Source organism: Siniperca chuatsi, linkage group LG6 (assembly GCF_020085105.1).
Source record: "Siniperca chuatsi isolate FFG_IHB_CAS linkage group LG6, ASM2008510v1, whole genome shotgun sequence".
Classification (NCBI taxonomy): Eukaryota; Metazoa; Chordata; class Actinopteri; order Centrarchiformes; family Sinipercidae; genus Siniperca; species Siniperca chuatsi.
In genome coordinates this window covers 925,942-952,500 of record NC_058047.1, presented here as the reverse complement: position 1 = coordinate 952,500, position 26,559 = coordinate 925,942, and the positions used below count along the sequence as shown (strand labels likewise).

The 26,559-nt window shown below is 45.1% G+C and overlaps 2 protein-coding genes across 6 annotated transcripts in view; one reads left to right on the top strand and one right to left on the bottom strand.

Annotated features, from left to right (window-relative positions):
* The window catches only part of apc2 (APC regulator of WNT signaling pathway 2), a 53,595-nt gene extending 28,823 nt beyond the window's left edge, over positions 1-24,772 (bottom strand). Inside the window, exons 1-7 of one of the 5 annotated variants that reach the window (XM_044198931.1) lie at positions 24,726-24,772; positions 12,013-12,174; positions 8,850-8,940; positions 7,408-7,759; positions 6,329-6,437; positions 5,557-5,670; positions 5,260-5,334 (exon numbers count right to left, since the gene is read on the bottom strand). In XM_044198931.1, the coding sequence (XP_044054866.1) occupies positions 5,260-5,334; positions 5,557-5,670; positions 6,329-6,437; positions 7,408-7,759; positions 8,850-8,940; positions 12,013-12,174; positions 24,726-24,752 (930 nt within the window). In that variant the 5' untranslated portion in view covers positions 24,753-24,772. The other 4 variants (XM_044198933.1, XM_044198935.1, XM_044198934.1 and 1 more) reach the window with 4 other exon arrangements.
* LOC122877417 (stonustoxin subunit alpha-like) lies at positions 468-5,201 on the top strand. The gene is made up of 5 exons (XM_044198956.1): positions 468-737; positions 903-1,853; positions 2,783-2,948; positions 3,034-3,071; positions 3,743-5,201. The coding sequence occupies exons 2-5, from the start codon at positions 1,094-1,096 to the stop codon at positions 4,300-4,302; spliced, it is 1,524 nt and encodes a 507-aa protein (XP_044054891.1). The 5' UTR covers positions 468-737; positions 903-1,093; the 3' UTR covers positions 4,303-5,201.
* Positions 24,773-26,559: the final 1,787 nt, after the last annotated feature.

Below are 26,559 nucleotides of genomic sequence, written 5' to 3'. Positions count from 1 at the left end.
TTTATTTAACAGCTATAGTTTCTAGTTACTTTACAGGTTAAGGATTTTACAAACAAAACTTATGATCAATATAGAAAAATATGATACAGAGTTATAGATTAAACTATCCAACAGTTTATACATTAAAAGTAGTTAAAATGTGCTCCACCTCCACCAGCTGTAACATTTAAATGCTGCTTATAAAGCATCAGTAATAATATTCCAATAATATGATATATATAATAATATAACTTTACTAATATAAGTACTTTTACTTTAATACTTCAAGTACATTTTGCTGTTAATGCTTTTGTACTTTTACTCAAGTGAAATCTTGACTGCAGGACTTTTACGTGTTTTTACAGCGTGGTATTGCTACTTTGACTTAAGTAAAAGACCTGAGTACTTCCACTACTGAGCTTAACTAACCCTTTAAAAGAAGTGACGAGCAGCTGACTCTGGAGGATTTTCCCTCAACTTCCTTTAAAGCAGAAACACCAACAGAGAAACAACCCGAACTACTGCACACATCAGCAAATCATCAGCCGAGCAGTGAAATATGGAGACAAACTGGTCGAACCAGAAAACATGTTCAGCTGAATGAAAGTTGACTGCTTTGAAACACAGAGAGAGACGGAGATTGCAGCCACAACACTGAGCTTTCAGACTGAGAACACAGGTCTGGATTTTAGCTTTTTAGTCACTTTGTTGTGTTTTCAAAGAAAGAATCAGACACAAACATGGAGACTGAAGCAGCTGTAAGTATCTGAGACGCTCTGATTGATCAGTGTGAATGACTGAGACAGAAGCCTGTACATGAACTGAGAGGTGTAGAGACAAACATTAACGTTAGACCTGAGAAAATAGTTAGTTATAGATATTAGAACAATATTAAAGTCATTAATCAAACGTTGTTTTTTCAGCTCCAGCTGGAGTGAATGAATACTTCATTCCACATTTACCTGATAACACAGGTGCTCTCTGAAGTCTCCAACAATTAAACGAGTCACTGCGTCTAAAAGGACTAAAGATAAAGATAAAGTAAACACGAGTTTACAAAGATAAACAACAAAACTGCTGAAACAGAACAAAAGAGTCTGAAATTAGATAGAAAATGAGTCTCGTTGAGGAACCTTCACATGAAAATAACCAGAAAGAGGCTAAAATACGTCTCCAAGAGGACGACGAGACCAATGACTTTGACCCAGAAGACCAAAAGGACAAAAACATGAGTATGAAAGACCTTCTTAAGACAAGTCAGAGCGATAAAAGGAGCATAAGCCCACTGAGTCTTCTCAAAGAGGACTTCAGCCAGTTTAAGGAAGAAGTGTTGAAAGTGTTCAGGGACAAAGACACGAAGACGGAGCGTGAGGACAGTCCATCGAGCCAGGCAGAGAATAAACCTGCCAGCAGTGCGCTCAGTGTCCTGAAAGAGGACTTCAAGCATTTCAAAGACGACCTTTCTAACGTCTTCAGGATTGGCCTTTCAAAGGAGAGCGACAACAAGGGCGTCACTGCGAAGGAAGAATCGTCCAACACCTTGAAGGTAAAAGTCTCGAAAGCTGAAAGGTCTGACGAAGCCTTCAACCCTTTGAGTCTGTTCAGAAGAGACCAAAAACTTTTACAGACTTGTCAAACAGCAGAGAACAGTCAGGGAGGCGAAAAGACATCTTCAGAAAAGGACGAGGAACAAATGGACGATTGTTTTAGGGGAAACCTCTCAGAGCAGGACGAAGAGACAGTCGACGGCGAGAAAATCAACAACATGAAAACCACGATGAATAAAGTGGAGGACAGTGAACGTGATATAAGTGTCTCTGAGGAGAAAACTGAAACACAGCAAAGTGAGGAGATGATCCCTACATCACCGGCAGGTAGGCTCGATCATTTTCATTGTAAAACTAAATATTTATGGAGAAACCTGTTAGATTTCAGAAACTGGCTGAGTCAAAATCTTTGAATCCATATAATCCCACTGCTTAGAACAACTTCACATCGCAGCATTAGGCACAATGTGATCATGTAAATCTGGGTTCGTAAGCAAATTTTGAGTAAATTAAACAAGTGAGAAAAAAAAAAGATGATCTGTTCCCGTCTGTAACTCAATGCAATCTCTCGTTCAGCATTTCTGAAATGTGTTCCTGCAGTTTACTGTCCATATTCGAAGATAACTGAGTATTAGAATTTGAGCCTTTCATGATTTTAACAAAGTTAAACAACAACAAATTTTATAGCATTCAAAAAACTACACCTGCAGAGTGGATCCTTCGGTCATCGTACCTTGGTCCGTAGCCATAATATTCACCAGCGCTCTCTTCTAAAGTCATTTTCCAAACGTTTGAGGTGTAATCTCTGCTGTATAAATATATAAATGTCCACACTGTTCAGTCTTATTACAAACCTATCACAGATATGTCTGAACTTGCACACACGACATTCCTGTGGAACTGCTGACGTTTGAGGCAGGGGCACACTTCAAATGAACTGGTTTGTAGTCTGAAAGCCAGAAGTGTTGATAGCTGCTGAAGGTGGAATGAAAAGCCAGTCGTCATAGAGAAGAGACGTGAGTTCGTTTAAATATGGAGATAACATTTTCAGAAAGTCTCTTCAATCTGCTGCCCAATCACTGAGTGAAGGGGTACCTTTAACCTTAAACATGCTGTACAGATATTGTAGGAATAAATTATGTACATTTAGTAACAGTGCTGGGTTGTGTTTAAGCAGACGTGTGTCTCCATCTGAAAACTTTGCCCGATTTTTTTACAGTGCGTTACATGTATTATAATGTATATTAACTCTACAGCCGAGCAGAGATGTGAGAGTGAAGAGCAGAGTGACGACTCCTCCGTGGTGTCAGCCGAAGACCAGAGGATAAACGAAGAGAAGCCATCAGAGACTCTTCTCTGGGAGTCCCTGTCCGCTGGGATCAGTCTCTTTAATATGAGAGACCCAATCAAAGACGACACGAGGTGAGTCAAACCACAGGACGAGAGGGTAAAATCTAAAATGTTATGTGTCATGTGTAACAGTATGATGTTATTTCTGCTCTTGCAGGGAGAAGCCAGGAGGAGACTTGTGGTGGGTGAAAAACTGTAAGCTCACATAGACTTTATATCTTTCTGCTTCACATATAAAGATTTTTCCTGCATTCTGTCCCCCTGTGCCTATAATAAACATTACAGTATCATCTGCATAGAGTTATAACTACTAACATAGTCAGGACTGTTAGGAGTCAAAGCTGCAAAATCTTATTTCCCACTATTCAGGCATTCATGGGTAAAAATATACAATGCTTCATTGCTTTTATTAACAGCGACTCAGGTACATTGATTTCTCATGTTTAGAGCTGCAACTACCAATTATTCTAGTTACTCGTCAGTGATTAGACCTAATAAATCAAGTATGTTTTGAGAAATTTTGTCTATAAAAATCTCAAAAATTATGACAAATGTTCAACATGATTCTTCAAACTGTTCAGTCTAAAAACCTGAAGGGATTCAATTTATTTTTAATATTATTTTTTGAGGAATTTTATGCCTTTATTAAATAGTTGACAGTAGAGAGCTGACAAGAAATGAGGATCGAGGTCGGCGCCTTAACCCCTTAAGGCACCAGGGCGCCCCAAAGCAACAGATCTTTAAACTAAAAAAAGCAGGAACCAGAAAATATTTTGACTTTTTACTGGAGAAATGACTTCAACTATCTTCAAATAGCAAAATGATTTGCTGAATCGACTAATCTTGTTCCCTGTTTCGTCCCTCAGTTGCCTGCTATTTGACCTTTGACCCCAACACTGCCAACTCGGAGCTCCATCTGACTGACTGCAACAGGAAGGCGACTCGAGTGTGGTCGGACCATCGATCCTCGGACCACCCGGACCGGTTCGCACGCTGTCCTCAGGTCCTGTGCAGGGAGGGGCTGCTGGACCCGGTGTACTGGGAGGTGGTGTGGAGCGGCGGCGCCGACATCGGCATCACCTACAACAGCATCCCCAGAGACGGAGACACGGCGAGCTGTCTGCTGGGACACAACGAGCAGTCCTGGAGTCTGGAGTGTTCGGAGGGAATCTACACACCGTGCCACAATGGCAAGAGGTTCAGGTCCTCCTCACCCCAACCCTTCACCCACAGAGTCGGGGTTTACCTGGACTGGTGTGCAGGCTCTCTGTCCTTCTACTGCGTCTCTCAGGACACCATGGTCCACCTTCACACCTTCACCTCCACCTTCACTGAGCCTGTGTTCCCGGGTTTCTGGGTCTGGGCCTATGACGGCTCGGTGTCGCTGTCTCAGGTGGAGTTAGACTGGGAACGACTGCTGCAGTGACCCACTGAGAGCGAGGGGTGGGGGAGTTTGGACTCTCCGGCTCTCCGTCCACTCAGAGCTCAGCTTACATGGGATTGCAGTGATCATGTTATAATGATAATCTTCAGATTTTTAAAAGTTAACTGTGGACACTGTTTTATATTTATAAATATGTTGGCTTATTTTAGGACATGACGGGACTTGGCCTCGAAAAGAGTCACGATCACTGCTTTAGTTTATGTCTTAAGTTTGGGACAAAGCTGAAGACGAGCTGAAAGCTACAAAGACAAACCAACATAAGGATGTTTTAGTGTTTGACAGTCAGGACGGAGCAAAAACCTGAAGACTGAGTAAATCCACCAGACAACACACTGAGCCTCTGCTCAGTCACCTCTGGAGCTCTGCAGGTAGACGACCACCAGATCCCACAAGAACGCCAACTGACACTTGTACCAAAACAAACATGGACGCCAACCAGCAGCTTGTTTATATGCAGCGACATTTGTGCTAAAAAGGCCAAAAAAAAGGAGGAAAAAAGCTGAGAGTCTGGCGAGATCCTGGAGCCCAGAGAGGGAACTTTGTCAAACGAAGCTAACTTCAGGTAAAGATGTTTACTTACAGGTACGTCTCTCTCGGCGACACACAAGCGACGTCATGTCAGTTGCGAATATCAGACACTCTTTACATATCACTAAATGACTTTATCTGCGACTGTCAACGCCAACTGACCGAGACCGGAACAGACCCGGTCCAACTTGGTCCCATCAGCCACTCAACTGTCCTAATGTGTGTCCCTGCTGTTAGCTGAAGCTGAAACTAAAAGACTGCATTCTCAACAGGATCAGTTCTGTCTGGAAAATGTTTTGACGCTGAGAATGAAACATTGATGAAGCTGCTTTAATAAAAAACTGCCAACAGAGTCAGTCTGAGTGATATTTACTGTCTGCTGTTATGTGTGTGTTATTGTATATGTCTGACCTGTAGCTGGCTCTCCTGACTCCCTCGGGCCTCCTGCAGCTCTTTCTCCAGCTGTTCCAGACGAGCTACACGCACCTGCAACACACACACAGTTCAGACACATCCAGATGTGCTCTGTTTCCACCAACCAGATGTCTGTGTTGTATCCCATCAACAACAATTCAGCAATCTAATTTGATAAAAATGAATCTATATTACTTGGATTTTTAATCTGTATTTAATACAATGAGGTTTTATGAATAATCTGCGGTGGCTGACGGCGTGTCATGACTGTCCAATCAGCAGCCTCGGCCTCACCTGTGTCCTCTGAACCACCTCGTCGCTGGTGCCGAAGCGTTCCTCCATCACGGATTGAACCTGCTGGGCTTCAAACTCCAGCTGCTGCCGGATCAGATCCATCTGCAGAGAAAACTACAACACAAACACACAGAGGTCAGAGGTCACAGAGTCACGATAATCAGCTCTTCATCTGAAACTCAGACGCAAACGGCGATGCCACCCCCACACACTGCAGGCGGTGGAGAGTAAAAGCACCGCACTTAAGTTCAAGGTGTTCGAGGTGTTTGTACTTGAGTGTTTCTATTTTCTGCTACTTTATATTTCTACTCCGCTACATTTATTTGATAACTTTAGTTACTTTGCAGATTCTGATTAATAACACACACAATAAAACCAACAAATAAATGATGATGCATTATTATAGATAAAGACTTTATCGATCCCTTAGTGAAATTCACAAACTACCCAGCAGAATATAAAGTCATGTATATTATATTATTGGATTATAATCAATAACGTTTTATCTTAACCTGTAATAATATATCATACTTGATTTGTTGATTATATTTTGTATAAATAATCTGAATCTGCAGATAAATGTAGTGAAGTGAAAAGTACAATATTTCCCTCTGAGATGTAGCAGAGTCAAAGTACAAAGTGACAGAAAATGGAAATACTCAAGTAAAGTACCTCATAATTGTACTTCAGTTCAGTACTTGAGTAAATGTACTTGGTTACACACAGTGATGCACTATGGGCAGCGGTGGAAAGTATGTGTGTGTGTTGTCACCGTGTCGATGCGAGGCAGCTGAGCCAGTCTCTGTGACAGCGCCTCCAGCTGGCTGAAGTACCAGCAGCGCTCCCTCTCCTCGCGGTCGATCTCCCCCAGCAGGAGGTTCCTGCAGACGGACGAGAATAACTAGCTGTGTAACAAACATAACATCCTACTAATGAAATAGTATATAACATATAATTACACATACAGACACATACAGTATATTTCAATTTAATTTGCATGATATAATATGAAACAAAAAGTGTTTGTGCTCAAGAGTGTAATTTATCCGTCGTCATGCATTTCTTTTTTCCAGGAAACGTGTGGACCGAGGTGGGGGGGGGTTAGCTCTCAGACGGGAGCCGGCTCGTTCGTGACCGGCACGTCGCTACGCCTCACGCTCTCACGCCACCCAAACAAACCTCACGCCAAATAAGACGAAGCTGCTGCTTAGTGACAAATAGAGCTACAAAGGTTATATGGGCTTTATCCACCAACAGGACGAAGTTTGTGAAGCTGTCCTTGTTGGGACATTGCATTGACTTCCATTCACTGTGGACAGCCTAACCCAAACCCTTACTCTAACCTGAACCAGGACCTCAGAAATGACGTTTTGCCTCATCAGGACCGGCTATGGTCCCCATGAGGACTACTGGTCCCGTCAATGTTTACAACGGAAGAGGTCCCCAATAGGTAACAAAAACGCGCCCACCCACACACACCTTTTGAAAATCACAAAACACCTTTCATGTATTTTGACTTTATTCTCTTTCACTTTGCTTGACCAACTGAAATATAGTATTTTAATATTGGACACTTACATTTTCTATAAAACTGAAATTACACCTACAGGACGTCTCAAAGACGGGAATCAGCTGTGACAGACGGTTCTCAAAGTAAAATAATGAGGTGGTGTTTAGATGTCAGCTTTAAGGACTCAGTAGTGATTCAATTTCACAATTAGTTATTTAGTTGCGTTAAAGATTCTAATTATTATTATTATTATTATTATTCTTATTAGGGTTCATCCTCCGGAGACCATGAATATCTACATCTGACTCTGAACCAACATCATCTCCAGGAGATCAGCTGACCTCTCCTTGTACAGCTCCTCCAGGTGGTGATCGCTCTGTCGTCCATCCGCCCCACTGATCACAGCTGTTTTGGGCGGGGCTCCGTCCAGGAAGTGATGCGGCATCATGACGGCGGCAGCCTCCCCCCCGGACGCTGCACTCAGACGGGACGACGCTCTGAGCGGACTCCTGGCTCTGCCCGCCGCCGCCGAGGAGGAGGAGCAGGAGGAAGGAGGCAGAGCCAGACGGTCGTCTAGCTCCGCCCCTCCGCCAACACCTGTTAGCCCCGCCCCTCCCAGACTGTCCGTCAGCAGCCTCAGGTTGTGAGGTTGGTGTTTGAGTTCATAGTAGTTGGTGAGGTCCATGTGGAGCTCTGAGGGAGGAAGAGGATCAATAACCAGTCAATTAATCAAACAAGTTACTCATCCATCGTTCTATATATGTATGTATGTCTTCCTCTCTTCCTTTCATTCCTTCCTTTCCTCTTTCACTCCTTCCTTTCCTTTCCTTCTTCCTTCTTCCTCTCTTCCTTTCATTCCTTCCTTTCCTTCCTTCTTCCTTTCCTCTTTCACTCCTTCCTTTCCTTCCTTTCCTTCCTTTCCTCTTTCACTCCTTCCTTTCACTCCTTCCTTTCCTTCCTTTCCTCCTTCCTTTCCTCTTTCACTCCTTCCTTTCCTTCCTTTCCTTCCTTCTTCCTTTCCTCTTTCACTCCTTCCTTTCCTTCCTTTCACTCCTTCCTTTCCTTCCTTTCACTCTTTCCTTTCCTTCCTTTCCTCTTTCACTCCTTCCTTTCCTTCCTTTCACTCTTTCCTTTCCTTCCTTCTTCCTTTCCTCTTTCACTCCTTCCTTTCACTCCTTCCTTTCCTCTTTCACTCCTTCCTTTCCTTCCTTTCCTCTTTCACTCCTTCCTTTCCTTCCTTCTTTCCTTTCCTTCTTCCTTCCTTTCCTTCCTTCCTTCCTTCCTTCCTTCTTCCTCTCTTCCTTTCCTCTCTCACTCCTTCTTCCTTTCCTTCCTTCCTTCCTTCCTTCCTTCTTCCTCTCTTCCTTTCACTCCTTCCTTTCTTCCTTTCCTCTCTCACTCCTTCTTCCTTTCCTTCCTTCCTTCCTTCCATCTATCTGTTACTCATTACTTCTTCCGACCAACAGAATTGGACTAAATTCTACAAACACATCTTCTGTTAATCTCAACTGGAGTAAATTGAATTCCAGTCCAGACAAACTAATTGACAGTAATCAGCTGTTTAATTGGATTGAGTCATAACCAGCGGCAGCCAATCAGGTTAGCTCATTGAATCGATTCATTTCTCTGTGAGTGATGATTGGTCCCACGGGAGGCAGCAGAGTGGAGTAGAATCAAATCTACTGTCTCGCAGCCTTCAAACAGCAGAATGACAGTGATCTGCGTCTTCTCGTGTGACTGCAGACGGAGAACGAGAGGATTTAAATGTCAGACAGATTCAGACCTTTGAGTTGGTGCAGCACGTCGCTCCTCCCGGACGAGGCCAGCGTTCCCGCCTCCTGCTCCAGTTTACTCTGCAGCTGCTTCAACACCTCCTGCATCAAACAGAGGAGGAACAAGCAGAGATTCACACAGACAGAAAAACCTCCTGAAGGTTTGGTACAGAAACCAAAACAACGCTCGTTTTTTTAAAAACCCGATTAAAGCCAATCCGTTTACAGTGTGAAAACAGGTGAGAATCACCACCCAGCTGCAGCGGAGGCGTTTGTGTGCTGTCGTAACACAGAGCTGTGTTGTTGGGAGCTCCTGGAAGTGGTCTGCCAAGGTGAACTGGTCCCAGGTGAACTGGTCCCAGACTAAAGGCGTGTTCAGACAGGATGTGCAGCAACTTTCTGCAAAAGGCCAACGGAAAGTGGCTCGACGCAAAGTCAGTCTCAGCAGCGTGACGCGAGAAGCTTTAGGAGTCTGATTTATAATCATTCAGACAAAAAGAGGAAAGCGGAGAGTTTTCAGGGTTTATCATGAGTTTCAGTTCAGTCTGGACCGACCCACACACACACACACACACACACGGGTTGGTGTGTGTGTGTGTGTGTGTTATAAGCTACAGCCAAAGCTAAAGTTGTCTGGCGAATAAACAATGACAACAAAAAGGCTCCAGCTGTCTAATTCGCACAAATAATGCAACGCAAAAACTTAGCGTCCAAAAGGAACACGCTGGTCTTTTCTACAACCAAAGACCTGTCCAACGCTCAGTCTCCAAACAGGGATCAAAGACCAGGATTCACTAAACTGTTCAGTTATAATTCTGTTCGTTTTATCTCCTTATCTCCTTACATGATGATGTAAATGTTCCTTCAGAGAATTCTCCACAATGTCAAGAAGAAACTGTGAAAATCACTTGTTTTTATTTGAATTCAACTTCACTGTTCAGCATAAAAACAGTCAAATTTAAAAGGTTTTCAACTGTAAAATCATCAGAATAAGTCTTAAAAAAACCCACCACGTGTCATTTGTCTGTATTTGTAGAATGTAAACTCCACCTCAGGACATTAAAAAGCTAAAGATTCACAGAAATAAAAACTGAAGACATGTCCTTAGAGGTCAGTGTTAGTCTCCGTTCTCACTGCCATGGACACAGTGCAGCTGGAAACAGAAAAATATTTACATATACCAGATTTGAACGTCCTCAGTGCTGCTGACTTTTCTCCGAATGTTGCAGTAAAACGACGATCACGGCTCACCTGATCCAACATCACACAGAACAGACTGATTCAACCGACGTCAAAGACTCCAAAAAGCTTCAGAAAAATATAGAAGAAGAAAATAATCCCACAAAATGGGTCAAATCCACGAGCAGCAGATCAAATCTCACTTCATCCCGGACAGAAACGCGACGAGCCTCTCTCGTCTGTTTGTGTCGGACGTCCTGATTCTGATCAGACCAGCTGAGCTCAGTCTGATAATCCAGCTGCTCTCAGCATCTGGACACGTGAGTGTGAGTGTGTGTGTAGTCACATGCGTGCACACGTACATGTGTGTTTATGTGCGTGCAGCTGATGGGATTTGTGTCCAGCAGGATTCGGGTCGTAGCCTGATTTGACAGGTTTCTGTCTCTCTGTATGTTCATTGATTATTTTCTTATAAATTTGAGACTTTCAATTTCAATTTTGAAGAGAAAGTGAGTTCAAATGTTTCTTTATAAAGAATGTGATACGATAGGTTTTGAAAAGGGTTGAATAGTTTTACAAATTTGTGTTTTTACCCAGTTTTGCATTTATTTTTATGCACAGAAAAACAAAGAAATGAATGATTTGGTTCAAATGCATCTGGATGAGCCTTCATTCCAGCATAAAGAGGACATCCACCTTATCTATCTATCTATCTATCTATCTATCTATCTATCTATCTATCTATCTATCTAAAGTTAAATAACTCATTTTCTACAGTGTACAGTTGTGATAATTGATGTCATTTTCCAAAAAAAACAAGTGTAAAAAGCAGGAATATAAAGCAAATAAGATGCAAAACGTAAAAAAATAAGCAGCGGTTTGGTCCTTTAACTGTGTGTTGGTGTTGGTGGTGTAACTGTGTGTTGGTGGTGTAACTGTGTGTTGGTGGTGTAACTGTGTGTTGGTGGTGTAACTGTGTGTTGGTGTTGGTGGTGTAACTGTGTGTTGGTGGTGTAACAGTGTGTTGGTGTTGGTGGTGTAACTGTGTGTTGGTGGTGTAACTGTGTGTTGGTGGTGGTGGTGTAACTGTGTGTTGGTGTTGGTGGTGTAACTGTGTGTTGGTGGTGTAACTGTGTGTTGGTGTTGGTGGTGTAACTGTGTGTTGGTGGTGTAACTGTGTGTTGGTGTTAGTGGTGTAACTGTGTGTTGGTGTTAGTGGTGTAACTGTGTGTTGGTGTTAGTGGTGTAACTGTGTGTTGGTGTTGGTGGTGTAACTGTGTGTTGGTGGTGTAACTGTGTGTTGGTGGTGTAACTGTGTGTTGGTGTTAGTGGTGTAACTGTGTGTTGGTGTTGGTGGTGTAACTGTGTGTTGGTGGTGTTGGTGGTGTAACTGTGTGTTGGTGTTGGTGGTGTAACTGTGTGTTGGTGGTGTTGGTGGTGTAACTGTGTGTTGGTGGTGTAACTGTGTGTTGGTGTTAGTGGTGTAACTGTGTGTTGGTGGTGTAACTGTGTGTTGGTGTTGGTGGTGTAACTGTGTGTTGGTGGTGTAACTGTGTGTTGGTGGTGTTGGTGGTGTAACTGTGTGTTGGTGTTGTAACTGTGTGTTGGTGTTGGTGGTGTAACTGTGTGTTGGTGTTAGTGGTGTAACTGTGTGTTGGTGTTGGTGGTGTAACTGTGTGTTGGTGGTGTAACTGTGTGTTGGTGTTAGTGGTGTAACTGTGTGTTGGTGTTGGTGGTGTAACTGTGTGTTGGTGGTGTTGGTGGTGTAACTGTGTGTTGGTGGTGTAACTGTGTGTTGGTGTTGGTGGTGTAACTGTGTGTTGGTGTTGGTGGTGTTGGTGGTGTAACTGTGTGTTGGTGGTGTAACTGTGTGTTGGTGTTAGTGGTGTAACTGTGTGTTGGTGGTGTAACTGTGTGTTGGTGGTGTTGGTGGTGTAACTGTGTGTTGGTGGTGTAACTGTGTGTTGGTGGTGTTGGTGGTGTATCCAGACTGACCTTCATGCCGGAGGTCTCGGTCTCCAGTTTGGACAGGTGGTTGGAGTTGTCCTCCAGCTCCCTCCTCAGGTGGGAGTTCTCCTTGCGGAGCGCCTCCACCTGGTGGGCCAGCTGGTCGTAGGAAGCCACGGCGTTGGCCATCTTCACGCTCTGCAGCACCTCCTGTAGGAGCACAGAGGAGGAGGAGGAGCTTTACACTCATACAGCCTGACACTGGGTGGTGCACCGTTTGAACCGTACGGAGAAACGAGCAGAACAACAACAAACAAAGGAAGCTAATTCAGGCTGTTCCTCCGGTGTGGCTACGGCGTTAGCACCATGGCTAACCACCTCGGAACAACAGCTGTTTCCTGTCCTTCCCATTCTGCAGGTTCAAAGCCAGAGATGTTACAATTGTATGGTCAGCATCTCCTCCTCCTCCTCCTCCTCCTCCTCCTCCTCCTCCGTTTGGCTCGACAGGAAGCTCAGTGACAGCCAGTCTGTTAGATAACATGTTATCTAAGTTTCTCCTGCGGCTGTTTCCAGCCTGCACTCATCTGATCCTGAATCAGCCTGATAACACGTCACACTTTCCACTCGTAACGCTTCATGTTTCTGACAGACCGTCTGTAATCATCCTTCTTCTTCATCTTATTGATTATAAATGTGTGTATTTAACCTCAGGTGTTTGTTCTGTGTAATGTGTTCTTCTGTGTTTAATTAGTTCCCAATAATATTACAGAAAAACAATATTGGTTGTTGAAGGAAACATAATGTTCACATTTTTAAACATTTGTAATTTGACAACGTAAACTGACGACATATTACGTTTGTTTTCCTACGATGGCTGTGTTTAAGCAGCTCGGAGCTCCGCGTATTTCAGACCGAAGTAAATAACATCAGAAAGAGTTCGGTCCAGACCTGCTCTGTAGGAAACGAGCAGTGAGATAACTTCCGTTATGATCTGGCGCCATAAAAATCGCCATCACTTCCATTGAAAGTGCATTAAAGCATCTGTGTATGTCCAGTATGAACAGGGGGAATAATTACAGCAAGATTATAATAATAATTCAGTGTTTGTGTGCGAACCGGACTGATGTTTTAACAGACCTGAAAACGTGTGAATCCGTCCTTTAACCAAAACCACCATCTTTGCTGAACCTACGCGGGTATTTTAGCAGACAAGGTTACATGTTGTCTTTATTAATGCTAATGTTTTCGGCCAATAACTGTTTCAATGTTATATTCTTTTCTATGGTGGCTGCGTAACGTCTGTCCAGTGACCACAGTTTACAGAAACATGCACGAATAAATCAATAAACTGATCAATAAAGGAACCTCAGCGGGAGTCTGTGTGACAGAGTGAGGTCAGAGCTGCACATGCTCAGTGAGCTGCTCTTGTGACCTTCACTGCAGAGGCGACGCGTCACAGAGACAAACCAACGCGTTTGTTTCCGACAGGAAATGAAAGTCTGCGTTCCTGTTGTTATTCAGATTAGGTTCTTTCTGCTCCGTGCAGCAGATCTGAAGTCAGCAGGCGGTCGGTGCAGCAAATGTCACTGCTGCATTCATTATGAGGAGCTGACCCCCAGGGGATTGTGGGTAAGAGGAGGATGGAGGTCTGAGAGGAGAAACGGGATCCAGACTGTCGTTTAAAGGTGGATTTACTGGTTCTCGGGTTACAGGACAGACTGCAGAGGCCGACCTGCTGGACTCGACGACAGCAATAATCTCATTTTGTTACCATAACTCACAGATTTGTATCAGAGCTGATATATAAATATAATAAATATACGAACCTCTACAGACAAACAAAACCCTTAGTTTTACCATGATGCACTCTGATTATTAGTGTTTAACAGCTGATCATAATTAAAAATATCAGCCTGTTTAGTTGCTGTTGCTTTTACTGTTAAAAAGACCCGTCAATCAGTTTGGGAATGGCAGCAGCGTCCAATCCTGTGCTTTGTATTGTGTTGGTGGGTGGGGCTTCCCCTGGGTTTGTATATATATATATATATATATATATATATATATATATATATATATATATATATATATATATATATATATATATATATATATATATATATATATATATATATATATTATTTACTGATTGAGGCTTTAAAAGGGGTTAGTATTTAGTATTTATTCTTCCATAAAGTTGTTGTTCTTGTGAGAGACTAAAAACACAATCTGTGCAGCAGAGGTGGCGATATCCTGACTTTTAGTCCCTATGGGTCAAACTACCTCCTACATTTCCCATAATGCAACTGGATAGCATTATTATTGCAGTTAGCCCCACATTTGAAAGTCCAGTTTTGGTCTTAATACCACAAAAGCTTTTACCTGCAGATCCCTACGAAGTTTCAAGCCGTGAGAAAACAGAAAGCTTCTTCCTGTCGAGTGACGAGTCGGCTCGTTCTGCTGCTGCTAAAAACACCAAACATGTCTGAAACAAGCTCAACTCGGTCATCAAAGCAACAACAACTCCAGCACCAGGATCAACAACTCAACCCTCAAACTCAAAGAACCAAATACTATAAACCACTAGAAGGTTTAGACGAGAGGTCAAGAGATCGATTAGATAACTGTTATCCAACTATGTTAATAACTATATTAACTAGACCTGAACCGGCCCAAACAGAGAGAGCAGCAGTACGTGTTTTTCTTCCTGCACTTTCCAATTCACTCGCCATCAAAACACACTTTTCTCCTGCGATGAGGATGATGATGATGACGACGCAGCACTCAGGCATCAGACGTATTGACTCACAGACCTGATTAGACTAAAGAGAATTTATAATTAACTTTTTCTCCTAGAAATCACGTTTATATTCAGCTAATCTGCAACAACGTTTGAAGGAAACACGAAGGCGACTTTTTCTATCAACATAATGAGGAAATGTTGTAAACGAACGTTTCTGACAAGCTGCTAAATGTTGATGCAGAACGTGTCACTGAAATGTTCCCTGACCACGGATTTCATTTGTTGTCCTGGTCGTGACGTCAACATCATGAAACTGCGTTGTGGTTCAGAGTCTCAGCTCTGGGTTCATGTCAGAGACAGATCCTGGTCTGGGTTCAGACAGAGACAGATCCTGGTCTGGGTTCAGACAGAAACAGGACTCAGGATGTGAATCTGCTCTCTGCTGAACTCTGTCAGTCCACCACGCTCCCGACCTCTGACCTGCGGTCCATGAATGTGATGCTTTATTCAATCAAAAAAACGTTACGTCTGAAGATAATCCAGGCAGAGATTACGTTCGGCAGCACAACGTTCGTTCAGTACTAGAGAAACGTAAGTTGCAGCAGACAGAGTTGTGATAACAGACTGAAGACTGAGGACGTTTGTTCTCTAAAGGCTGTTTCAGGGTTCAGACCTGGTTTTAGAGTTAAGGTTTAGATTAGGGTTCAGCTAATGTATTATATCAACGAAGGTCCTCACAAGTATAGAACAAGAAATGTGTATGTGAAGGTCCCCGTGATACTGCAGACCTCAGCTGTGTGTGTGTGTGTGTGTGTGTGTGTGTGTGTCTCTTCAAAAACCTCTGATATTGATATTCTGTGTTACCACGGTAACAGGCCAACATCCCCCACCATCGCCATGGTGACACATTTACATCAAGCGATAGCTCTTTCTGCCTCTCTTGCCATCCACTACACACACACACACACACACACACACACACACACACACACACGCTCACTGCTGCAGTCGCTGCAAAGCATGCTGGGCAGGAAAATTTGGATGTTCCCGAGAGGATAACGAATCAGACGGAGACTTAATGAGCGTTAACGGAGCCACTTAACGGTGCAGTTGCTATGGCAACGAGCGATCGGACGACTGTGACCCAAATATGAGACGACGTCGTCGAGAAGCGATGAAACAGGAAGAGACCAGAGAGAGAAAGAAAAGGAAAAACAGCGACGGAGGACAGACTACAGACAGAGATGGAAGACGATTTCATCTCATTTACAATTTACAGAATAAAGACGCAACCGATGAATCGGCTGAACTGTTTCTTTTTGTCCTCCACCTCAAGTCGTGTCTTTGCACCGGACGTTGTCGAGTTTGCTTTGCATTAAATTAAGCAATATTACACGAGAGCCAATACTGACGTCAAACCCTCGAGTGTAACGCTGCGATTATACAACAGTTAGCAGCAAACGGAAAGCTGGGATCAAAAGGTTTTCATGTTGTCGGGCAAATAAAAACCTTTTATCTCCGTTTCCCTGGAAACACACGGGGTCCGACTAATAACTGGAAAACAATCAGTCACGTCGGTTGAAATCCTATGTAATGAAACCTAGTGTACTACTCCGGCACGTAGGCCGACCCTTAGCAACGACCCTAGCAACAGAGCCGACCTCTAGTCCCCGTTGAGTCTAGAGATCGAGGGGTTTCCCAAACTGAATCAACAGCTCGCACCAGAACACAAACCGCCTCGCTGCTCAGTCTGGCTGTAGCTGAGATAGAAATAATGTTTCCATTGACAGATTTACGTGTTTTTAAGCTAGTAGCGCCGCGTCACCGACTCCCCGGCACAACTGATGGAGGATGCCAGAGCGGAGCATCAAGGCCGAACAGTTTCCAATAACTCTGTAAAGTCCAAAAGTCAACATTTATGGACGAAAGATGCGATCATTTCCAAAATTCACACGTTTTTATCTAACAAAAGTATTTGTTATATTATGTTTGTTGGCGCTGAACCTTTCGAAAACAACATTTTCACTGCGGTCATGAAACTGTTTGGCAGCACCTGGCGGAGTAATACCGAGTGTGGAGCAGGTGTGCTGTCATGCTGATCTGAGCACGTTCCAAATGTCTGGTTGACCAATCAGATCGCTCGGTCGGAACTACTTGTTGTATAATGCTAAATGTGACACCGCTGGTCCCAGAGAAATTAAATGTCGTCCCTACTGTGTACTTGTATGTGGAGGGGTTTTGATATCAGTATCGACTATAATCACTGCCTGGAGAAATGAGGCCTACCCACCTGCTCCACATGATAACACCACCCTGATTAACAACATCCACAAATATATAAACATATAACATAGAATAAGCTCAGTTCAAATACAGTAAATTCTCAAATAAAAGCCTGAATTTAAATAACGGCAAAGTGTCAAATAACAGTCGTCAAAGCAGCGCGAGACATAAAACAAACAGGAACAGGAAGTGTAACGCAACAGTCAGAACTGGGTGTCTGATAAACCTTCACGCTCATGGATCTGATTCTCAAAGTGGACTTCCTGGATGGGATTTCACCTCCTCACCTGTACCTGGCACAACTCGCCCTCACAAACCCTGTCAGCTCCTGTCTTTATTCATGTTGCTGCTTTAACAGAACGTTTACATTCAGACTCCTGATGAAGGTCACACCTCCTGCAGCTGTGTAAAGATCGTTTTCTGTCAGTAAACACTAAGACAGATGTGTCGCGCTCTGTATTCACTGATCGTATACTGTACGATTTAAAATCGGATCTAAGTCACATTTTGAGATTTGTTAGTTTCTTAATAATAAATGTCCATGTGTTAAAAGTGTGTTTCTAAACAAAGAGAGTGTCGGTCGCTCCCACCACCTGCTCCACCCCCACACATCCTCCCAGCCTGCATCTCTCTGCCCCCTCTGGGACCGTCTGGTTACCGTGGCAACCGCATCCTCCAGGCAAAGAGAGGAGGAGGAGGAGGAGGAGGATGAGGAGAAAATGGCGTCGGTGTGTGGAGATCAGAGTCAGTCGAACATCCAGATATGTCTCTGGAGTCGTCTTCTCTTCTGTGTTTCAGGGTTTTAAAACTGCAACTCTGTCAGGATGTTCTTACGATCATCTTGAAACCAGAAGCAGAGTATCATTTAATCATTTAATCTGGTGCGTCAGATTTGAAAGGAGACGAGGAGGAGCAGGTCGAAGATGAAACTCACTGAAAGCATTTCCTCTAAAACAGTCACTGCCCTCCGGATGCTAAAAGCTAAGCTAACGAAAGATGCTGGCGGCGTCTCATCCGCACAGCGTTTCCTTTCTGCTGCAGCTGAGGAGCATCTTTAAAAATCAGGTCTTTTCTCTCCCGACCCGAAGCTCATTCTTGCTTTTATATCATCTCGATTATCGTAATTCATCGTGTTCAGGATATAAAGCCACAAAACGATCTCAGGCCTTCAGCTGCTACAAAACCGCCATTAACAAACACCAGAAGACCAGATCACGTCGGCCTGTTTCAGCCACTTATATTACTGACTTTCTGCTCAGATCCTCAGGCAGTTCCTAAGTCCTGGTTCAGGACTACAGGGGACCTGGTTTTATTTGTTGACAAGAATAAACATATAGAATAACACCAGACTTATGCTTCACTAAATGTGACAAAACCCTTGAGCTAACCTCCAGAAACCTGAGCTACAACTTAACTAAAAACTTTAAAATGGTACCGTGAGGTCACTCTTATGTTGGGTTTGTGGGTTTGTGACGGCTGTGAGCTGAGGAGGAGGAGGAGGAGGAGGAGGAGGAGGGCGGATGATGGACGAAGCTGTTACTGCAGCACGTTGAACAGACTTCATTCACCACAACAACAAACTCGTGTGATCACAGAGTGAGTCAGCGCTCACACAGCTCTGACTCGGACTCACGGCCTTCTTGTTGGTGCTAACAGGATGAAATGTGAATATGCCGCTTCAGAGTTACGGAGGTCGACGCTCTGCTCGTATGAAATCGTTCTTCTTACTGTTCACAGATAACTATGAGATCTCCTTAGATTCGTTTTGACAAATGTTAATATTAAGATTTTAGAAGACAAAGGCCGGCAGCAGATTTAAAGCGTCAGTCAGCAACTTTACAAACAACGAGGAGAAGGTCAAAGGTCGGAGGCGACAGTCTGAGAGCAGACCTTCAGCCGTCTGAAGCCGCTCAGTCTCCAAAAACTCCCCGTTACATAACATCAGAGCCGCCTCTCGCTGCCTTTTTCCAGCTCAGAGAAGAAGGACTTCCTGTCCCCGAGGCTCACTGAGTCACAGGCAGCGCCGCACGAACCGCCGCACGAACCGCCGCGACCCCAAAACAGCTTCTGAGCATCGCGTTGATCTGAGCCGACACTCAGGTCAGAGGTCAAACTCTGTCCTCTGTTTGTTTCGGCGGAGGACAGATCGACACGTCTATCTGAATACACAGACACAGGGACACAGACACAGGGACACAGACACAGACAGACACAGACACAGGGACACAGACACAGGGACACAGACACAGACACAGACAGACACAGACACAGGGACACAGACACAGGGATACAGACACAGGGATACAGGGACACAGAGATACAGACACAGGGACAGGGACACAGGGACAGGGACACAGACACAGGGACACAGACACAGGGACACAGACAGACACAGGGACACAGACAGACACAGGGACACAGACTGACACAGGGACACAGACACAGGGATACAGACACAGACACAGGGACACAGACACAGGGACAGGGACACAGACGGACACAGGGATACAGACACAGGGACACAGACACAGACAGACACAGGGACACAGACACAGGGATACAGGGACACAGGGACACAGACACAGGGACACAGACAGACACAGGGACACAGACACAGGGACACAGACACAGACACAGAGACACAGACTGACACAGGAACACAGACACAGGGATACAGACACAGACACAGGGACACAGACAGACACAGGGACACAGACACAGGGATACAGACAGACACAGGGATACAGACACAGGGACACAGACACAGACAGACACAGGGACACAGACACAGGGATACAGACACAGACACAGGGATACAGACGGACACAGGGATACAGACGGACACAGGGATACAGACACAGACACAGGGATACAGACGGACACAGGGATACAGACACAGACACAGGGATACAGACGGACACAGGGACACAGACAGACACAGGGATACAGACACAGGGATACAGACGGACACAGGGACACAGACACAGGGATACAGACACAGACAGACACAGGGACACAGACGGAGGACATTTGTACTAAAAAGATTCGAGTTGCAGCTGCTGTCGTGTCGGAGATTCAGTTCACAGAGACAGAAAACACAGAAAAGTAGAAAATCGTCCCATTTGAGAAACTTGAACACAACAAACTTTTGGCATCTTTCCTTAATAAACGACTTTAACCATTAATCGATTATTACTTTCCAGCGCTGGAAGCGTTTCAGCCCTAAAGAGACTGTAACTTTAGAACCTCCGACTGCAGAAGCCCTTTAAAATAATACAACATCAGAGGAGAGCAGAGGAAACGCTGCGGGACGCTGCGTAACTCTGGTTTTTATAAATAAAGTTGGACTTTGATTAATCAGATATTTAAGTAGCCGGTAGTCTGGTTACCTGATCCACTAAAACAGCTTCTCAACTGATTTTCAGGCAAACGTACCATATCATGATATATATATATATATATATATATATATATATATATATATAGGCTATATATCTATGTTGTGAGAGGATTTTATTCACTAAAGGAAACACTACAGGACAGCAAACAAACAACACCTTATAATATTAGAGGAAACCATTAAAGGAAAATTCTGATACAAACTCTTAATGTGGAGATGTTCAGCTGTCAATCATATCTAAATTAGTTTAGTAACTTCAATGCAGGCTGGAGGAAACCGTGTCAATAAATATTACATATAAATAAGGCTAAAGACTTCATGAAAAAGGCTGTCGTTTTATAGCGTATTAAATGAAAAAGTGTGTTTTTTTGTGACTCATCGTGATGCTTCATGCAGCAGGTGAAGAAAACAACCAGAAACATGAGTCTTAAAATCATTTTCCCACAAACACTGAAACTAAACATGAGCTCGCTGTGTTCATGTCACAAACCTCTCTGACAATCACTTTCCATTTTCCACTTTTTAGATTTCTTTTCTTCCAGGCGGACGGCGGTTCCAGGTCATTGCAGAGAAAGGATCCATCACGTTTAGTTAACTCTGGCTGTTGTTTTGTTAAATACTACCTTCATGTGGAGCTGCAGCTGAGAGCAGGGCCTGTTTTTGAAACCACTTCCTGTTGGTGTGTTCAAGGACACTCCGACATCTGAAAATGAACGATCTGCTGCTGTCCACTGCTGAACAACATCAGAGCGATGAATCAGCAAATCAAACAACAGAAGAAAAACATGGAGGGTATAAATTTGGTCGTTTCTTGCGTTAAAGCGTGAAGGATTTAGTGGCATCTAGTGGTGAAGTTGCAGTTTGCAGCCATTTGAGCACCGCTCGCCTCACCCTCCCCTTCCAAGCGTGAAAAACGCGAACGGCCCAGTCTATACGCTAATGAAAACATACTTATAAATATTATATTCCATTTCTGCCAAAAGCTCCTCCTAAAGGTTGCACACTGGACCTTTGCAGTTCTGCAGCTGACTCTCAAATGTCCGAGTTTCCATAAACACATCATAAGGAGACTAAATGTACTGGAGGGAAAAACCCCAAATCAGTTTGTGGAACAATTCAAAATATCTGAATGTTTATTAATCTTATTTGTGAATTGAGAAGCACGATGATGATCAACAACTGGCAGAATTAATGTTTTAAAAATGTCTTCCAAAGTTGTGTATTTGTTTCAGACTACGCCTCCACCTGAACACGTACATACAACTCTCAAATAAAAGCCGATATTCAAATAATGGCCAAAAATAAAGGTTCCTATAAAAAAACCTGCTGGAATAATTAGACAGACGAACAGGTAAACGTGGACGCGTTGAGTTCGTATCAACAGCAAATTAAAACGGGAGCAGATCAGAAAAACAGGGCGGACTCTGACTGAATTATCATCACTTCAATAAATTAGAAATGTAGACCTGCTTCTGAGGGTAATAAAGACCCTGACCACTATTTGAAAATGTACAATTTTTCAAAAACTGCAGATGCCAGGGAGGGAGATGAATGCATGATGTGTCATTTAAAACGTACATTAATTAATGTCCCAATTTAGAGGAAATTCTGAATTTGTACCAAGAAGATTAGATAAAAGTTTCCGGCATAAGTTCAAATGGGGTTTAATAAAGATTTTATAGAGAAATATACATGGAGAGAAAAATCTAAAATCTTTTCAGTAACCGGCGGCTAAATTTGATCTGTCAAGTCAAGATGTATTTCTTAAATTAGGTGAAGCATTGCCGTAGCTCCTGCTGTCCTGTGTGGATGATGAAACTTTATGAAACTACAAATGTTGGTGGAAATCAGGTCACCAGCTTATATTTTAAACTTTAGGCCTCAATTCCAGTTTGCCCAGCCTGTCAGACGCTGGGGGTCAGAGCCGCCATATTTGATTAACAATATAAACACTGTATAATCTACTTTCTTTACGATAGAAGTTAATCTGCTAGTTAGTCATTATTCAACCAAACCGGACTGAAACCAGTACGATCCTTTAAATCTCTTTTCTTTCTGTAAACCGTGAATCTGATATGAAACTGATTATTCTGCGAGCTTCTCTCTGATTTCCAGGCTGAATTTCTGGATTTCGGGTGACGTTTTCTCTCAGTTTGAATGATGTTTGTTGGTCAGTAAACGGAGGTCTCGGACAGCAGAGGAGCCACGCCCTCCGCCCGACCCCGCGGCCTCGGACAGACTCCTCCGTCACACGAGACTGACCCGGGAAACCGTCACATCGCGGTCAGAACCGAGCTTTCCTCTCATGGTGGATATTATGTAAATGTGTATTTAAAGAAGCAGAAACTGTTCAGATACACCACCGTGACTCCCCGTCACTTCCTGTCTCCTCTCTAACGAAGGCAAAACAACATTTCAACAACAACATGTGACCTAAAGCTCATTGGCCTGCTTTTCATAGGATGTCACATCAAGTGCCATTATATTATATAACGTAATATAATATATTATATGTTCTGACGGTCAGAGTTAAGCAGACACACTGTTTAGTCGAGGGAGGACGTGACGCTGTTTACCAAATCTCTCACAGCTCAGATCACCAGCATCTTAAAATAAAACCAGAATCCTTTGATTAAAACGGTCCTGTACCACCGACGCCACAGCGAGTGTCAGGGCTGATTAACCCCTGATGACCTCCACCCCGTCTGTACACCACCTCTCTGCACGGAGGACACATTACTTCCTGCGGTGACTGGACGTAAAGCATGTGCTGCAGAATCGTCCAATAAGAACAATTATTAACTAATAACGGCCAGCCCGCCGCGTTTAATGTCGTGCTGTAGAGTTCCCGAGCTCCTCCGGACGCCGTTCTGCGTATCAGTTCAAACTGCGGCTTCATTTTACGCCTGACTTGGTCTGACTTCCTGTCTGTGGCTCTCAGCTGCGAGCCCATTGGCTCCCGCTGAGGAGGACGCTACAACAGCAGGAGGACACGGTGCGTCCGTTGGGGACTATTTCCAGCGGCGGATGAATCCACATGCGGTGCTGTAGTGAGCGTTTGGGGCAGCAGGACGGTGTGTGTGTGTGTGTGTGTGTGATACACACCCAGTACTTGTTAGCAGATACATTCACTGTTGTTTGAACATGTGACGTCAGATTTATTGACAAGAAGAAACATTAGACCGAAGGAGACGAACTGTTACCTTCATATTCACATTTTGTATAAAAATTAATGAGCTTTAAATAATATTATCCTCCATTTCTTTTCATCATTTCATAGATAAAACAGATTATTAATTAATTAATTAATTATTAATTCTTATTTTATAAACGTACCCCTTTGAAAAGCCAGATATATTCACATGAAACCAAAAACAGAGATGATGTGACACCAAACCCACCAGCAGAGCCGCTCCGGATCAGACACCCTGTCCTGTGTTAGATCTAATAGATCACAGGACGATTGATCAAATATCGGATCTACTTTCGCCTTTCAATAAATAAACAATAACAGGAGACGACGAAACAAATCCATAACTCCCCCTGCATGCAAATGGGGAAATCACTGCAAACAAACAGAGACTAGAAAGAGGCGGACAGGATGAAGGAGCGCTCAACGCGTCCCAGCAAGGCAGACCAGTGGAACCAGCACAGACTGGGAGACACGCAGGACGCGTTCAAGGCCACAAATCCCCATCCAGCCGCAGAATAACCCACCTGAAACTCAAATCCACCTGATATTCACACGTTTGACTGAAGATGGACGAGCTCGACGTGACGTCATACAACACGCAGAAACAATAAATGAAATTTTCTGACAAACGCAGAAACAGATTTCCAGCTCGATGTGCGGAATAAACCCGGAAACCTTCTTGTTTTAGTTTTATATTTCACCTCTGAAATGATTTTTTTTAGCTGCTTTTTTTTTCTGACGACGTCTATGATTCATCAGCTCCTCCATCCTCATCCTCATCCTCCATCCTCATCCTCCATCACTGCATGAAGGACGACAAACAAAAAAAATAGGACGCACCCCACAAAATATCCGCATGAATGATGAAATGAAAATATGATGAAAACGCAGCGAATTGAAAGCTGAAACATCAGATCTGACCTGCAGGTGTGAAAACCAGCCTCCTCCCGTCTCATCTGCGCCAATCAACCAGGCTCTTATTGTCTGTATGCGCAGCGTTTCTCAGCAGAACCGGGAGGAACCGGACCGAGCCGGGCTGACGGAGGCCGGGCGGGTCGGTGGCGAAGGTTCACCCGAGTTAACCCGAGTTAACACGGATTAGATATGAGATACATGCAGAAAGACCGGGAGCCGTCGGCTCTTACCTCATGACTCCGAGCAGAGCTGAACATCACTGAGAGAGAGAGGGAGAGAGAGGGGGAGGGGGAGGGAGAGGGAGGGAGGGAGGGGAGAGGGGGAGAGGGAGGGAGAGGGAGAGAGGGGGAGAGGGAGAGGGAGAGGGGAGGAGAGAGAGAGAGGAGAGGAGAGGGAGGGAGGAGAGGGGAGGGGAGAGAGAGAGAGGGAGAGGGAGAGGGGAGGGAGAGAGAGAGAGAGAGAGGAGAGGGGGAGGAGAGGAGGAGAGAGGGAGGGGAGGAGAGAGAGAGAGAGGAGAGAGAGGAGAGAGAGAGAGAGAGAGAGGGAGAGAGAGGAGAGAGAGAGGGAGGAGAGAGAGAGAGGGAGAGAGGGAGAGAGAGAGGAGAGGAGAGAGAGGAGGAGAGAGGAGAGAGAGAGAGAGGGAGGAGAGAGAGAGAGAGGGAGGGGAGAGAGAGAGGAGGGAGAGGGAGAGGAGAGAGGAGGGAGAGAGAGAGGGGAGAGAGAGGAGAGAGAGAGAGAGAGGGAGAGGAGGAGAGAGAGAGAGAGAGAGAGGAGAGGAGGAGAGAGAGGAGAGAGAGAGAGAGAGGAGAGAGGGAGAGAGAGAGGGAGAGAGAGAGGAGAGGAGAGAGGAGAGAGGAGGGAGAGAGGGGAGAGGGAGGGGAGAGGAGAGAGAGAGAGAGGAGAGAGAGGGGAGGGAGGAGAGGAGAGAGGGAGAGAGAGAGAGAGAGAGAGAGAGAGAGAGAGAGAGGAGAGAGGAGAGGGAGAGGGAGGAGAGAGGAGAGGGGAGGAGAGAGGGAGGAGAGGAGAGAGAGAGAGGAGGGAGAGGAGGGAGAGAGAGGAGGGAGGGAGAGAGAGAGGAGAGGAGAGAGGGAGAGGAGGAGAGAGGGAGAGAGAGAGGAGAGAGAGAGGAGAGGGGAGGGGGGGAGAGAGGAGAGAGAGAGAGGAGGGAGGGAGAGAGGAGGGAGAGGAGAGGAGGGGAGAGAGAGGGGAGGGAGGAGAGAGAGGGAGAGGAGAGAGGAGGGAGAGGAGAGGGAGGAGAGGGAGGAGGAGGAGAGAGAGAGGAGAGAGAGGAGGAGGAGGGAGAGGAGGAGGGAGGGGGAGGGAGAGAGGGGAGAGAGGAGAGGAGAGAGGGAGAGGAGAGGGAGAGAGGAGGGGAGAGAGGAGAGAGAGGGGAGAGGAGAGGGAGAGAGGGGAGGGAGAGAGAGAGGAGAGAGAGAGGGAGAGAGAGAGGAGAGAGAGGGAGAGAGAGGAGGAGGGAGAGAGGAGAGAGGAGGAGAGGAGAGAGAGAGGGAGGGAGGGAGAGAGAGAGGAGAGGAGAGAGGAGGAGGGAGAGGGAGAGAGGGAGAGGGAGGAGAGAGAGAGAGAGGAGAGGAGGAGAGGAGAGAGGAGGGGAGGAGAGAGGAGGAGGGAGAGAGGAGAGGAGAGGAGGAGGAGAGAGGGAGGGAGAGGAGGGAGGGAGAGAGGAGGAGGAGAGAGAGGAGAGAGGAGAGAGAGAGAGAGAGGAGAGAGAGGGAGGGGAGGGGAGAGAGAGAGAGAGAGGGAGAGAGGAGAGGGAGGGAGGGAGAGGGAGGGGAGGAGAGAGAGGAGGGAGAGAGAGGAGAGAGAGAGGGAGAGGGAGGGAGAGAGAGAGAGAGAGGAGAGAGGGAGGAGGGAGAGGAGAGAGGAGAGAGGGAGAGAGGGGAGGAGGGGGGAGAGGAGGAGAGAGAGGGGAGGGAGGGGAGAGGGAGGGGAGGGAGGAGGGGGAGAGGGGAGAGGAGAGGAGGGGGGAGAGGAGAGGAGGAGAGGGAGAGAGAGAGGAGGGGAGGGAGAGGAGAGAGAGGGAGAGAGGGAGGGAGAGGAGGAGAG